General features: G+C 50.6%; 2 protein-coding genes across 2 annotated transcripts; one reads left to right on the forward strand and one right to left on the reverse strand.

Moving 5' to 3' along the window:
• Window positions 1-8,172: 8,172 nt before the first annotated feature.
• NECHADRAFT_69701 (uncharacterized protein) lies at window positions 8,173-8,964 on the forward strand. The gene is made up of 2 exons (XM_003050945.1): window positions 8,173-8,521; window positions 8,573-8,964. Exons 1-2 carry the CDS (start codon window positions 8,213-8,215, stop codon window positions 8,894-8,896), a joined length of 633 nt encoding a protein of 210 aa, XP_003050991.1. The 5' UTR covers window positions 8,173-8,212; the 3' UTR covers window positions 8,897-8,964.
• A 5,133-nt stretch (window positions 8,965-14,097) lies between these two features.
• On the reverse strand, window positions 14,098-14,694 carry NECHADRAFT_40539 (uncharacterized protein; the record flags this gene model as incomplete). The annotated part of the gene is made up of 1 exon (XM_003051342.1): window positions 14,098-14,694. The coding sequence occupies one exon, from the start codon at window positions 14,692-14,694 to the stop codon at window positions 14,098-14,100; it is 597 nt and encodes a 198-aa protein (XP_003051388.1).
• Between the last annotated feature and the right edge of the window lie 879 nt (window positions 14,695-15,573).

A 15,573-nucleotide genomic window follows, 5' to 3' on the forward strand; every position in this document is an offset into this window, starting at 1 on the left:
CTGCAAATGACGCATCACTCGCGATCACAAGAGCCTCTCCTGCGTGCATCCCATCATAGACGATGGCAAGGAATCTCGTTGTGTAGAGGTAACGGATGCACTGGTTGGCTGCAGAAAGGTGTTCAGGCGATGGGTTTGTCAAAAACCTTGCAAGCTGGGCTGCTGCATGCGCTATGTCCGGCCTGGTCATAACTGCGATATACATCAAAGACCCAACTCGTTCCTGATACGCCTTGATTTCTTCCTTGGACGCCTGTCCGTCATACTTGACAAGAGGGATTGTTGTGATCGGGATTGATGGCACTCGAAGTTTTGAATCGCAGAGCTTGAATTTTCGTGCGATTTTCTCAACGTAAGCGTCTTGGCAGAGGTAGATCTTCCGATTTGGTCGATCCCTGATGACTCTGATGCCAAGATACCATTTGAACTCTTCTTCGCGCAGGTTGTATTTGGATTGGAGATGTTGAACGAGGTCGCCGACTGCCTTCTTTTCTTGCCGGGGGCTGAGGATCAGGATATCGTCAACATAGATGAGAACTAGGATCTTGCCGTTGGTAAAGACGCAAGGTTCTTCATCCGTACGATCAATCCCTGCTTCCTTGAGCGTCTCAGAAATCTCGTTATACCAAAGGAGTGGAGCCTCGCGAAGACCGTAGAGGGCCTTGTCGAGTTCCGCGATCATGGTCGACGTTTCCCCTGGCTTCAGGAAGCCAAGTTCCACATATCCCTTTGGAAGCTGAACGTGGACAGGTTCGTCCTTCTTGAGGTCGCTGTAGAGGAAAGCGTTGCCAACGTCGAATTGTCGAATCTCGAGATCGAATCGTGCCGCTGTTGCCATCATGATCCTGAAGGTCTTTGCTGCGAGCGTGGCGGCATAAGTTTCTGGTTCCCCATCACCGTCTTGGAGATCCCCACGGACACAGATGCGAGCCTTGCACCTTTGGAGGTAGCCATCTTGATCGAACTTATAGGTGAACACCCACTTCAGCGGAAGGGGTAGTCCACGAGCTTTTTCGCGTTCGACCAGTCTCCAGGTGCCTCGTCGGAGGAGATCGTGTAATTCCTTTCTTATGGCTGCTTTGAATTCTGGACCCATTGGGTGGTCTTCTAGATCCTGATATCGCTTGGGAAGTCGTACAAGGTCGTCCCGGTGAAATCGATGATCTCGTGCCGTCTTGGAGACTGCGGCGAGAAAAACGCTATGAAATGTTGCGAGGTTTCCCTCTGGATGTTGATCGGTTGGAAGCAGTGTAGTGAAAACGCTGTGCACGTTATCATCATACCTCCGATTTGGCTTTGGTGTCCGGTCGCTCTTGCGAGTTGGTTGGTCACCGTAGAGTTCCTTTTGGCTGCGACGTGTGCGCGTGGTGCCGCGAGCTTCAGGAGTTGTTTGGTCACCTGACGGCTGCTTGTCCGGTTGCATGCTGTTGCCTTCTGAGGAAGGTCGCCGGCGTGGGTTCAGCGGTTGAACTACGATCATGTCCCGGGTGACTCCTTCAGGACTAAGATCGCGTGACTCAGTTGAACTTGAAATGTCATGACTTGGCTCGATGTCTTCGAATTGGCTATCTGGTGATGGCGCAACTGATCTTCGTGTCGTGGTGCCATGATATTCGTCAAGCTCACTGTCTGGACCAGCCTCAGGCCGTTGTGCAGGTGAGCTCGGGTCTGCTGGCAACGGCGGGTCTGGTGTTGAGGTGTTCGAGCCGGTTGACCCGGAAGCTGGTGAGGCGTCCCTACTGCCCAGCTGTGGTGTTGGGTCCGGCGTCGGAAGAATTGGTGGTTCGCCCGGAGGTGTGAGAAGTCTTTGCGATAGAGGCTGTACAGGCTGTGACGTGTTGTCTGTAGTTCCTCTAGCGTCTTCCACCCCCGAGTTCGAACCGTCTGGGCTGAAACCCAAGATGTGGTCATCGAACTCATAGAGAAATTCGTCCAAGATCGTGTCCCAGTCTCGCTGAGGAAGTGGCTCCAATGCCTGCGGTGTTGGCCTGTATTCCACGACCGCTTCCATCTCGAGCTGTTCCTCTTGCTCTGGATCAAAGAATTCCCCCTCATTGAATCGTACGTCTCGGGACAGGATAACCTGATTGAGCTTGGGGACCCAAATACGATAGATATTGCTGGCATGGTAGCCAACGAGATATCCAACGTGTGCTCGTGGGCCAAGCTTGAATTGATTGATGTCTTTCCCGGCCTTATAGCGGCTGTTTAAGGGATATGCTTTGGATCCATACGCATAAATCCCTCGCCAGTCTGGTCGGAAGTCCTTTGTTGCATCGAAATCGACATTTGGCGGTCTATACCATCGAAAGTGCTAGTGAAACCAGCGGTCCATTTTCTCCTTGGGTGACATCCACTTGTTCCTTCGGCTAGGAAGGATGTTGTGTATCCAAGTGGCTGCACGGTAGAATTCTGGCCAGAGATCTTGCGGAAGACGCCCAATCATACACCGCATCCGTAGCTGATTGATTCCACCAGGTCGTTCCGCTCCACCAGTCGGCTCTTTGGTGTGCGACGGTGGGAGTTCAATCTCTATTCCTACCTCTGTGGCCCAGATCTGAAACTCGGAGTCCCTTTGAAAAGGTAGATTAATGATGGCCCTTTCGTTGTCGATTCTGATCTTGCAGATCGATGCACCCGTGTGTCGCTTGACTCGGGCCTCAAAGTCCTTGATGATCTTGCTGACTTCCGTCTTTGAAGCCAAGGACCAGGAGAACATCATGCCGCTGAACTCGTCTGTGATTAGCAGAACGTAGCGGTGTCCATTGAATGCCGCAGGGAACTCGAAGATATCGACGAAGATCCGGTAAAACGGTTGTCTTGACCGGTCTGACGATTCCCTGCGGGAGATAATCTCGGTCGCCTTGCCTGTGCCGCAGGCCGTGCATTGAACAGTAGTCGGACCCTTGATCCGGACTCCCTTGGTCTGTAAGACAAGTTGTTCAAGCGCTTGCGGCCCTGCGTGGCAAGAGCGAAGATGCCAGATTTCGGAAGAGTCCAACCGTGGTGGAGGCGGAACCCTTGAAATCGCCATTCTCTGTCGTCTCGGTTTGTTCGCTTGGAAGGAGGAGAATACATCTTGGAAGGCGTTGAACACGGAGATCAGTGATTGCGGAAGCTTAAAGTAAGAGCGGGAAACTGGCTTGTATTCGACTACATCGAGGTCGTATTGGTCTGTGAGTCGACAAAGGATGTCGTTGTCCTCATAGGTGCCCATTCGGAGCGTATTATCGAACCCACAATGCCATAATCCCTTCCTTGCAAGCCTTTTCGCGCTGACGATGTTCGTGTGGAATCTTGGCACATACGCAACATCAAGGAGGACAAGAGCGCGCGTATTTCTTCCGTCTTCGCCATCCAGCACGTTTTCCATCCTTCGGGTGCCTCGTGCTTCGACCTTCAAGGAACCTTCGCCGATCATAACATAGTCGGTTTCCACAGCCTCGCGGATATCGGTCAGCAGATTCTTGTCATTAACAATATAAGTGGTCGCTCCACCGTCATAGATCGTTGAATTGTAAAGAGGATGCTTCTCGCGCAAAGCTGCAAAGACTGAGTCGGTGGTTCCGCTGGAGAGGCCGTTGGCATCGATGGTCAGGCCGGCAAAGTCACCGTGTTTGCGCGGATTTCCTTTGTCTTCCCGTTGATCCAACTTGGCGGTGGCTGCCGAGCCCTTGACCGTGTCCATAAGGCTCTTCCACTTGGCTTGCTTCAGAGCCTCCTTGCAGGTCTTGACGCGGCTGGAGTTGGCTCGCCTTCCGTCCTTGGACTCGCCATTGATTGCGATCTGCACAGCGGCGCAATCAACGGGCTTCCATCGATGTTTGGAGGACGGCAGTCCGCACGGACAGTGGCTTTGGGTTGCTTCAGAGACGGCAAACACGCTATCGGCCATCTTGCTGGTCATTCTGGTGCTTCGAACGTGTTCGTGGAACAGTTCACCCAACGCGCGCAGTGTGACATCCATCTTGAGGCCGAACTTCTTGTTGTTCATGATCTGAACCTTCTGCTGGCTTGCCCAAGTGGCATCAAAGGCAGAGACAGCAGTGAGGAAATCATTGAGGGCAGACTGTCCTTCAAGCTCAGCGATCTTATGTCTCTCGCCTTCTAACTTGGCCTTATTCCAAGCCACGAGCCAGTCCTCCGGCTTGACCCTCTTGGTCTGGGCCAGGACCTGACGGTATCTTAAGCGTGCTTCCTCCTTTTGTTCGTCCTCAGAGGGTGCAAGGCTTGATTTCAGGTCACGGACAATAGTGCGAAGATCAGACTTAGAAGTCGTGTTGCCAAGATAGGTCTTGTCGACGGTTGATCGGACCCAAACAGCGAGTTCAGCATAGGCACGTTGCCGATTGGCGAAGGTCGCAAGTTTGACCTTGTATTCTGACTGGAGACGAGTGAGTCGGATCCACTGACCATCTGTCAGGTCTGTGGCCGGCTCTGGTCTCGGTCCGGCGGCCGCAGCGTTCTGCTGGTTTGCGTGTGTCCAAGCCTCGTAAGCAGCCTTGTTGAGTAGCTCAAGCATTTCTTCAGAGGAAATGGGCTCCTTTGGCTCTTCTAGGATCGGAGCATCCTTATCGATATCGACAAAGTCGAAGATCTTGGAAGTCTCAGCCCTTGAGACGAAATCGTCGTACCAGGCAGTCCATTCGGACGGTCTGGAGAGCGTGACTTCAGACTTGGCTGTCATCTTTGGAAAAAATCTTGGTGTTGGGCAGCAAGACGGGCTGGAACGACTCCGGTAGGCAAGCAGACAGGGCGACGACAGACTGGAGAGTGGCAGGGCTCGTATCCGCTGTGTGATGTGTAGTGAAAGGCACCATGCAAGTGGTCTTGCACGATGGTCGGAATCAGTTATAGTAAGCGCCTAAAGTGCTACCGGGCTCATAACTGTCAGACAACTGGCTCCACAGGGATCATTGATGGCACCAGTCAATTGATGAGAATTATCTCTAGAACAAAAGAAATCGAACAGCCATGTGTTCGGGCACAGCTATTTAAGCTCATGTCGTTAGGATTATGCGACAGGCCAGATGTGAAACCGGATAGTTACATCCGGTCACACGAATGTTATGCGACACAGACTTTATTCACAATCCAATCAGAGACGCCCTCTACCCATTCAAGCACTTTGGCATCCATATCGACTTTGAAGATGATCCCTTTATGTGCTTTCGACTCCTGTGTTCTGAGCCACTCTGCTTTAGAGCCATCCTATTATTAACCTCGGCTTCCAACGACCTGGTATCGAGGCAGCCCTTGTCTAGAACAACATACCGCCATCTCCGGCGTGTTCTACCTCTTCTGAACGACCGGCTTTCAGAAGAGGACTCGTACAAGAACGAAATAGCAATCTACGTGGTCAGCATCCTGGCTTCTATTGCGGTTCTCTTTGGGGACTACCACGCGGCGCAAACACACGCCATGGGCCTATCACAGATTCTCCGGCTCCGAGGTAGTTCAGAAGCATTAAACGCCAATCCTGTGATACAGTTCTCGATAGATCGGTAATATTTCTTGGTGCCATTACTCTTGGACATCTCCTGACATGGGTATAGGTTAAACTTTTCCAGTTCGCTCGTCACAGAACTTTGGACACCCATCTATGGCGGTGTGATATGGGAGCCACCCATATTTCCCGCTGAAGTGGTGGATATTCATAAATCGCACATCATGTTGTGTACAGATGGACTAGTCGATCCAAATCTGGCTACCGTATTCACACACCTTCAACATACCACGATCCTCCTCAACATGCACTACCACAGTAAGATGCCCATCGATGGGACTTTGATCCGGCAGTGCCTAGGGTTCGTACACTCTAGCCTCCTAGATCTCGAGCTCCGCCTTACAGACAACCTATCCAAGTGCCTTCACGTTGGGATGATGTCCTTCCTCGCAGCCACATTTCGCCTTCCGGGCTCGGACGAGCAACACTACTGCAAAAGCCTGGCCAAGAAGATGCTGGTGTCATACAGTGCGTCCAGTCCTTTGCTCCGGGCCCAGCACGGAATCTTGGACATCTGGTTGATGCTAATGGGGCAAATTTGCATTGGTTCAAGTGTTCAGCACCCAGCCGTGAGCTGGAGGCTGTCACAGATTTACCAGTCGGGCTGGGACGAGACACGGAGACAGCTGAAGAGAGTCTTGTGGATTGATACCTTCCACGATGACATAGGGAAGAGGGCTTTCGAAACGCTCACCAATTCTGGATAAGATGAGAAGTCTCAAACGTCAAGTCGCAACTGCGAACTTTGTTAAAGATCCACGGGTATCTAGCCTACATGGACCAAGACACATGCTCAGCAGAAATAAATACGCAATGATCCCAAGGATTGAGATTGCGAATTTCCCCCTGTTGTAAGTGACTGCTCAAAGTAAGGCGGATAGGAACTCTGACCGGACCGCGACGTACTGCGCGAGCTCTCCAACAATGATGGACAGTTTTTGTAAGGTGTTCTTATGATGCCTGACACCTTCGTGGATCCACTTCCTGTAATAAATATCTGGCATAAAAGAACTTGGTTGCAAACTTGAGATGCCAGTACAAAGCCGTCAAATCTCTTCAGCTTCCGAAGCTGCCTGGGTCGAAAGGTCACTTAGTGGTTTCAAGATCAATCTGGGTTTAATGCTGCCATGTGTTTATCATCGTGTTCTTCGCTGCTGTGACTCCTGGAGCCGTCATTGATAACCACTAATGTAGTTTCAAGATGACAACTTAAAGTCTCGGCAAAGTCCTGCACCTATGTGATGACATGTCTCACGACATTAGGCATCCTATGTGATAATAATATATACCGAAGAACCCGGAGGAAGCTCCAAGTATCGTCTATCCTTACGGCAGCGACAGCAGGGAGAACTGGGACTTTAGTTAAGACCCCTTGAGGACAGGATCAGAGGGGGAGGTCAGATATGTGTCCACCGTCTAGGTGAGATTAAACTGTCGGGATTAGTAAACCAAGAGGATGGCATATCAACAGACTCATCGGGCAAAGATGGGTGACGGAGGCGATGTCATCCAACATGTACCCCCCAGATAGATCTACTTCCCTGATGCCTGTCTGACATCGGCCTATTCTTCGGTATTGACTCGTGCAAGTCTGATTATTTTGCAACAAACTCACCGTAGGGCGGGGTCTCGAGGAGGATGTTTGTGGTTATGCACCCGGCACCCATTCAAGCCAGAGGTCAAGTCTCAGCTGCCCGACCTGTGACCACGAGGTAGACGATGACTTGGGTGAAGATTAAGCGAAGAAGAGAGTGTTGCCATCTCACACACACGTCGAGTGCATCACCAATCATGCTGAACGAGGGAAGATCTAGACGACGAGTGAAAAGAGTCCCTGGGTCGGTGGTGGTGCTGAGGGCGAGCATTCGGAAGTCTCTTGGGATGTTGAAGAAAGGAGGGACGAATCGTGTTATCCTTTATTTCAGCGCTCATGATAACGAACAAGAAAGTATAGAAGACAAGAATAACTGCACTGTTGCTGACCAATCTGCTGAGCTGGGCTTGATAACCACATTGTAATCCATGAATGGGTCGGTTTGTGTTGTCCTAGTGGTCCGCTGCCGAACCCCTCTTCTGTCAGGGGCACACGGTCTCCACGATGACGGCAACAAGCGCGCGGGAAATCGGGGTTAGGTTAGCCTAGCTGTGTAAAGTCGCCGAGCGGCCCCACGTCGACCTGGATGTTGCTCCCTTGACGCAGGGGTATTCGACGAGATAGCTGTTACTTTTTGTATAGCCCGATGATAATACTGTCACCGAGAGATCTAGACGATCTCGCCATTACTGTGGGCGCTGTCAAGTCCCCCGGGCTCCTGATTCAGGCTGGACGGAGGCTTCAAGGGGGCCGACAGCCCGACATAATTCCAGTACTCGATACTTAGAACACTGCTTTGGGATTATCTTACATGAAAATTGGCCCAATTACTGATACCCCCAACTATCTCCCGCCGTGCTAGTAGCGCTTCTTTTACCATGTGTCGTGGCGGTGAATGGTTCCTGATTGATAATTCTCCCGACGCGCGCGGCAATTACAAAATCGGCAAGCCCGGAGCCTCGGACTGAATCGCGTCTCCAGCCCCGTCGACGAATTGGACACTATTGAGTTCATTCAATTAAATATGAGTCAATTCTCTCGAAAAATAGACAGTTCCAAACCATCCATTCAATTCAATCCCATAGTCTCATCTTCGAGTTACAATCACAACCATGTCTCCCTCCATCACCGCCGACCAGTTCCTCGCTGCTGCCAAGCACCGACGCACCGTTTACGGACTTAAGGACACTTCTCCTGTTTCCGACGACCGTATTGAGAAGATCATTTCCGAGGTTCTCTCCTTCTCTCCCTCTTCCTACAACACTCAGCCCGGTCGCATCACCCTCGTCCTCGGTGAGAAGCACAAGCAGCTTTGGGATGTAGTTATCGAGCACGCCGAGCCTATCCTCAAGGGGGCTGGTCCTGGTGTTTGGGACGCCATGGGCCCCCGCTTCCAGGCTTTTAAGAACGCCTACGGTTCCGTATGTTCCTCTTTACCTTGATTTCATGACTGCATACTAACAATGCAATAGGTCCTGTTCTGGGACAGCGGAGCGACCATCAAGAGCTCACAAGAAACCCACGCATCCGCCGCCCACATGTTCCCCCAATTCGCCGACCACGCCAGCGGCATGGCCCAGATCCTTGTCTGGACCGCCCTCGAGCTCGAGGGCTTCGGCGCCAACCTTCAGCACATGGGTGCCATCCCTCCTGTCGAGGCTGCCCTCAAGAAGTTCCTCGAGGTCCCTGACGACTACAGCCTCAAGGCTAACCTGAACTTTGGCGAGCTGGCTCAGCCTCATCCCGAGGTTCCTGAGAAGTTGCCTCTTAGCGAGACTCTTAAGATTATCAAGTAAATTAGAGAAGCAAGCGTCTGTTATTTAAAGTAGACCTAGATACAACTAGAAAGCATTTACTGTCCTACTATTGGTATGAATACGCAAAAGAAACACCTCTCCAGTGATGCCAGGTACCCCTTTGTAGCATGCTCAGCCATGTCAAATCGCTGGTGCCTGAGTCTACGTCCTGAGACGCATGCTGACTCGGCCCCATATCCCTGTTTGTACTCCGTCATCTATAGCGGTTGCAAGCTTCATGGATTTTTTACTGTATTATTGAGGCTTGGGCATGAGCATTAGATGTGTTACGGCTGTATTATTTCTGTTGAGTTGCTTCGAGGCCCCCTGGCCTTGTGCAGCCTTTTGAAGAAGTATTCCAGCCGGAACATGCAGGGATCTGTGTGTATTACAGTGGGAACATACAGGGGTTGGAACGTACTACGTATACCCAGGCGATATGAATTTAGGTACCTATGAAAAAAAAAAAGAGTATTGATATTCGTACCAACAGAATTATTAGTCGTACCAACAAGTCACGTGTGACATGTGAAGACCCATTTTCTCCCCACATCGCCCGGAAGATCGATCTTCCGACGCATGCCGCAGCTATGACCTCAATCACACACACACACCATCACATCACGCCAAGCCCGGCCCCGATCGATCGCGAAGCCGAGCCCTCGAGGCCGGCGACTAAGATAGGACTCCTAATACCCTTCATTACTAGCCACTGTCTTCGCAAGCATCAAATTCGCACATAAATAACAAGGGATTGAGGCACGAGAGGCCTATTGGTACGAATATTAATTTTTTTTATTTTTTTTATAAAAAAAAACACCGCCGGTACTGACGCCAAACTTGTATGGGAGAGCGGCGGTGTTTTTTTCTTACCGCCTGTATCCAAAGTGTAATCTCCACAGCCAAGGAGGCTTCTTCGCCAGAGGAGAGCTATGCAAGGTACATCGCCGCAAACAGTCAATCCTTTCTGTGTGTCCCCATGGTATTAAGGACATGTAGGGATTAGTCTGTATTTCAGCCGGAATGTACAGGGGTTAGAGTATAGGTCGCAAGGATTAGAGCTGATATCTAAGAGAGCTATGCAAGGTACATCGCCGCAAACAGTCAATCCTTTCTGTGCGCCCCCAGGTGGCTGCTCATGCATTGAAACAGTGGGCCTCGGATCTTTAGTATGCATCATTGTCAGAGCACAAGACAAAGTCAAGTACAGACTCCGTGGTCTCACCATGGGGGCGCTAAAACGATGTAAACTAGGAAATCTCCGTATCTCTTAGGCGTGCCCTCCGTAGCATTACTTAAGAGGGCTTATATTCCGGCCTGATCCCGTGCTCGGTTTCCGTACCTTCGTTATGCTCGTCCGACCAAGCACGCGGTATACAACCACATTTTAAGAACGTACGCGCCCCTAACCGCCTGCTCTCGCTCTTTATACTTCGTGGTAATCGGCCTTTATAAGAAGTGAGATAACGACTTATTCCTATCGTATAGAATAATATTCTAGCTTAGTTAACTAATCAAGGGCTAGGCTTCAACTATAACAAGAACCTATTAAACTAACTCTTCTTTATTATTATTAGCAATTCCTCGCCTACTCTTCACTCCCAAGGATCCTTCGCTTCCAACTCTCTATTCTCTTCTATTTCTCTCTACCCGACTACCCCTAGCACGCACTCAGGCATGCTCGACTACGAGGGTAAGATCGAAAAAGGTGTGTGCAACAACGGCTACCTCATAGTCGGCGCAAGTTTTCGAGTTAGCTCACGCAATCATAGGAAACTTAGGGGCCCCAGCCCTTGATGCCGAGGGAATAACTCTTTTATGGGCCACGCTGCTAGGGATTCGGTACATTCCTCACAATATTTCCAAGAGGACAGAGACTAATAGCTGCCGTAGCTCTACGCAGCAACAAGGCGCGCCGCATGGAGGTCTTTCCCAGACTGTCTTTGCCGTCACTACTTTCGATGTGGATAGTAAGCGAAAGCGAAACAATGGCTTTCAACCAGGTGGAAAAGGGTACGGCATTCTTCGAATAAAACGTATGAACCCTTATTGACCAACTCGCAGGTCTCACGATATCGAGAATACAAAGGACGATACGGACAAATGCATTTGTGGCAATACCTGCGAGGCAGGAAAAGGGTGTCGGTGAGAAAGATGTGCCCTTTCTGCAACTAAAGATCTCTAGCTGGTAGTGATATCTAACACTTTTCAACTTAGCTCAACGAAGACGTATAGAACGTTTGTCAATGAGTAAATAGATACTGAACAGTCGCGCTTTCCACATCCTCCGCTGCCAATTAATAGGCTGCCGCCCTGAAGAAAGGTGGTATCGATATAGACTTTTATAGGCATCCCAAAATACAATTACGGAAATTGGCATCCTCGGCTTTTTCTATGAACAAGCTGACTATCACTGAGTGCTATTGTAGCAACGGTGGTAAGAAGCTCAGCATTTGATCTTTGTCCTCGCCGTGTTGTACCTCGCTGCCCCAACTGGGATTCCCAAAGAATCAAAGCCGTTTTCGCGAAAGTGACGCATCGCCGCTTTTTTTATCCACACCGCTGCCAAACGACTCATTACCGATATTATATCTTCGCCCGTAGGTGCGATTCTAAGGGCCTAGGGAGTCGAGCGAAAGCAGGGAAGGAACATTTGGTCAACCATATGCAGCAGTGAAGCCATGTTAGAGGATGAGACGGGTGGTTCGAGTAGTGGCGGCCGTTGTGGCGGTGTTGATAATAATGACGATGAGCCACTACCCATTCTACTGGACATATTCTACTAACTGCGTGATCGGCTCCCGGGTTGAGGGCCTCATCTGTTTCTGCTGTCGCGAATGGGATATTTGAAATTACTAGGTCTAGGACAAGTGTCGCTTCTCCAGACGCAACAGTTATCCAGCACCGCATGCCAGCGATCCTCTACTGGAGGAACCGGGTCGAGAAAGCAACCTGCGAAGAAGAGCTGTACAAGATTGAGCATTGGCAAAATTCTGTTTTAGCTGTCTAGCCTTTCCAACCGGTCATTGACGGCAGAAAGGCTGGAGGCATAGCAGAGAAGGCAGAGTCTCTATGCTCATTACTGCTAGAGAGACTCACTGACGCAGAGTACCTGGACTACGACCCTCTCACAGCCCATAGTGTGCCAAGACAGCTTTGTGTCCAAAGTTGACGTGTGCTAACGGAAGTTTGGCAATTTGCAAATATATTATTTTTAAGCTCTAACTGATATCCCCCGGACGCTCAGCAAGGGACCGTCTAGCCTATGTCACACACGACATCGAACATGCCGTCGAACTGCGAGGGACTACCGCACTGGTCAACCAGGATGTTCTGGGAGGTTTCGATGCCACCCTTCGGAGGCGTCTAATGCCACACATCTGTAACCTAGACAACTTACAACGAGGTCCACGACCCAACTAACTACGGAAAGCGCTAAAGGCCTGTGTTCTCCCCATCTTCACATACAGGAAAGAAGTCTGGTACGCGAGCCCGGTGAAGTACACCAAGAGCACGCTGGGGATCCCCGGAGCACGCACCAACTACAAGCACGCAACAAGAATGTCTGCTCGGACGCATCAACAAGGTCCTACACAACGCAGTACGGGCAATGGTCCAGAAATGTCAACTGGCAAGAAAACTGGCCAGCATACTTTGAGGAAGTCTTCCAAAATGGAAATATTACTACGAAAGACGTCATCGTTCTCGCACAGTCTTATCTGTGAAGTCATGAAGTGCTGCTTGATTACCTGGTGGAAGCATTACTTTCCTCATCGGCAGGCCAATATAGGTCTTCACCATCTGCCGTGACATCGTATCCCACCTCCCTCAGAATCTCGACAAAAGCATGAAAGAATTCCCTCCCAGACAGCTTTGCCAGATCCTTCACTTCAAACCCTTCTCCTTCATGGCCTTGAGGAAACCAACCAGCGGTGCGGTAAGTTGTGCGATGCGGATCAGCGCCGCTTTGGAGCAACCACTTTAATGCGTCTCCGGCGCGGCTTTTGACAGCGAGATGCATTGGGGTCCAGCCGTGGACATCAACGGAATGCAAGACATCGAGATTCTCCTTGGATAGCTTCTGTGTTGTTTGTTGATCCGTGTGCAAGGCTGTAAGTGCTTTCAGAGTAGACACGTTGTTCATCAGGGCAGCCACATGAATAGGACTCCATCCACAATTCGTGGTGTATCGGTCAAGGCACACCGATGCTCCTAGAATATGTAGGAAGTGGACATCCTCAGCAGTCCCGAATGCTGCGCATCTGTGCAGCGCAGTCCAACCCTCTGAGTCCTTGACATCATCAAACGACAAACAATTTCTGAAAATGGAGAAGTACTCCGCATTGGCAGTAGACCTGGCCCTATCAAACAAATGATGAAGTACGGACCAGCCCCTAGCCGAACTGTATTCCAGGTCGGCACTCTGACGCACGAGCATGCGGGCGATGCTTGCCCTTTCGAAGGCGATTGCAATCTGAAGTGGAGAGCTGTGGTGAAGTTAGGAATCCAGGATGTATATAGGTATGGCTTTTCTGGCTGCCTACGTTTGAAACCTCCCACAGGGAAGATTTGGGTCTGCGCCTTGTCGGAGAAGGACTTGGACAACCTCTTCAAATCCTCCCTTTATGGCAATCTGCGAGGAAATAAGATTCTCGTTTCGTAAACCCGCGGCTGAGACTTACACTGAGAGGCGTGTCATTACTGGGCGTCACATCATTCAGTCTTGCACTACCCGACTTGAGAAGACGTGTAACCCATTCACTATCTCCACTCCCGCATGCCTGTACTATCGCCGCGTCGTCTGGAATTAGGTTTCGTATCGAGATATTAAAAGGCAGTGAGAAGCCCACGCCAAAGAACGGTCCAGATAACTGCGCGATGACCATGTAGGACCTGGTTATCTTTGCGCGAAGCACAAATGAGTACCTTTGGTTGCTTCCACCTAGCCAGTAATATTGCATATCGAACCCACAGCCATCGAACAATGTCTTTTGTACCGAGGCTTTCGATGAGCTGCGAATCATGGCTCGTTGATCTTTGGACCAATGTGACAGATCATGCTTCATGTGTACGATCTCTCCGTAGGCTAGCCGTTGCTGTTGTGCAAGAACTCCGACAGCCGAGTGCATTGCAAGGATTGAATGACTGACACAGAAAGGAGTATTAGCATTTATCATGAAGTGCCGTTCGAGAAGATAGGTTTACGCAAAATTCATCATAAGATGCGCATTGAGGATAGAGATTTCCAGGTCGGTGCGCCCTGTGTCCGGTTTGTGCGCCGACGGCGTACTTTCACCTGTATGCGGTGGCACCAGGTTATGTAGTTCCTGCACCAGCTTTTCAAATAACTCGACCTGCTCGGTGCGCCCTCCCTTTCCCCGGAGTGCCCAGGTTATCTTCTGTCTCCTCGACTCGGACGTCACGGCATAAGGTGCCCTCGACTGGTGTAAGCTCGAAAAGTCGTCATCGCTTGTCCCCGCGGCCCGAGTCCGGCGTGGAGACTCATTTCTCGCATCGCAAATGGCTTTGATGATGATTTGCAGTAATTCAGTCACTACCGTAGACGTGTCTCTATCGTCCAGGGCGGAGTGATGATCGGGGAGCAGTCTGCCTTGCTCGATCCCTACGCCCAGGCCCCATCGTTCAAAACGGGCCTTAGCAACCTTGAACCGAGTGTCTAAAACATGCGAGTCAGTTCCGAACGTTCGGTAGGATTGTACCTTGTCGACGGCCTCCAGGCAGGAGTTGAAGAGCCCGGCAAGCCCGGCGACCCCAACAACGAGGCCAGCAGCCTCCATGGCGATGGGCCGTTAATGCAACAGGTTTGAGCTGATGGGAGGGGCTTCGTATTATATCCCACACTCAGCCACTTATGCACGGGGTTGTTTGTAAGGCTTACAAGGCCTGCCGGTGTGATCAGTGGTCATGCAGGCCGGTATTCTGCGCCTCTTTCAGGCTGTGGCAGCCTTATTTATTGTGACTGTCGACATTTTTGCATCGCCATTTAACGTCCCTGTCTGACGAGGCGCTCGAGACGAATGGTCATACGGTTAACCTAACAGCCATGTCAAGAAGCTGAACGAAATCACTAACTGATTGCCACGTGAAAACACAAGTTGCGATGGAAGTCTGGAGCGCCCAGAGGGCATTCGAACAAACTAGTAAGAGCTCCAGTATTCAGATCGGGCACCAAGTCTCAGGCCATTATCAAAGCCTGATAATAGACTTGAACTGTTGATTTGTAGGTGAACCCTCCATGTTATCTGCTGTGTTCCCCCAAGCTGCGTCGTGACCTGGCCAGACGTATTATTGGGTCATTCCTGCGCCTTCTTTCTATGGGTGGCCACACGTCAGCACCATCCTCATGATTACAGGCCAAGAGAATGCTTGGGCGTCAAGACGAACAAACTCTTTGTTTTCTATCCAAAATCTCCAATCGCAACTTTCCTAAATTTCGCTCTTCTCCGTCCTCTTTGTTGCTTAGCCGTCGGTAGACTTGAACTATATAATCCCTCGAGAACGCCATACCCACCGTTTTGAGAGCCTGAACGGAACCAAGTGGTTTAAGCCGGACAGAGGTGTTCGATCTTGTTTAAGATACTCCTTATATCTCCGCTTACGGGGAGGCCACCCCTGACCGTCTGATTGGATTCTTGAGAGATTGTTGGCAGTCTCAT

This window comes from Fusarium vanettenii (assembly GCF_000151355.1).
Source record: "Fusarium vanettenii 77-13-4 chromosome 5 genomic scaffold NECHAsca_5_chr5_3_0, whole genome shotgun sequence".
Lineage (NCBI taxonomy): Eukaryota > Fungi > Ascomycota > Sordariomycetes > Hypocreales > Nectriaceae > Fusarium > Fusarium vanettenii.

Bases quoted from the DNA above. Each gene is read 5' to 3' on its own strand.
- NECHADRAFT_69701 (XM_003050945.1), top strand. From the start codon at position 8,213: ATGTCTCCCTCCATCACCGCCGACCAGTTCCTCGCTGCTGCCAAGCAC. The intron at 8,522-8,572 runs GTATGTTCCTCT...ACAATGCAATAG, and splicing joins TTAAGAACGCCTACGGTTCC to GTCCTGTTCTGGGACAGCGG.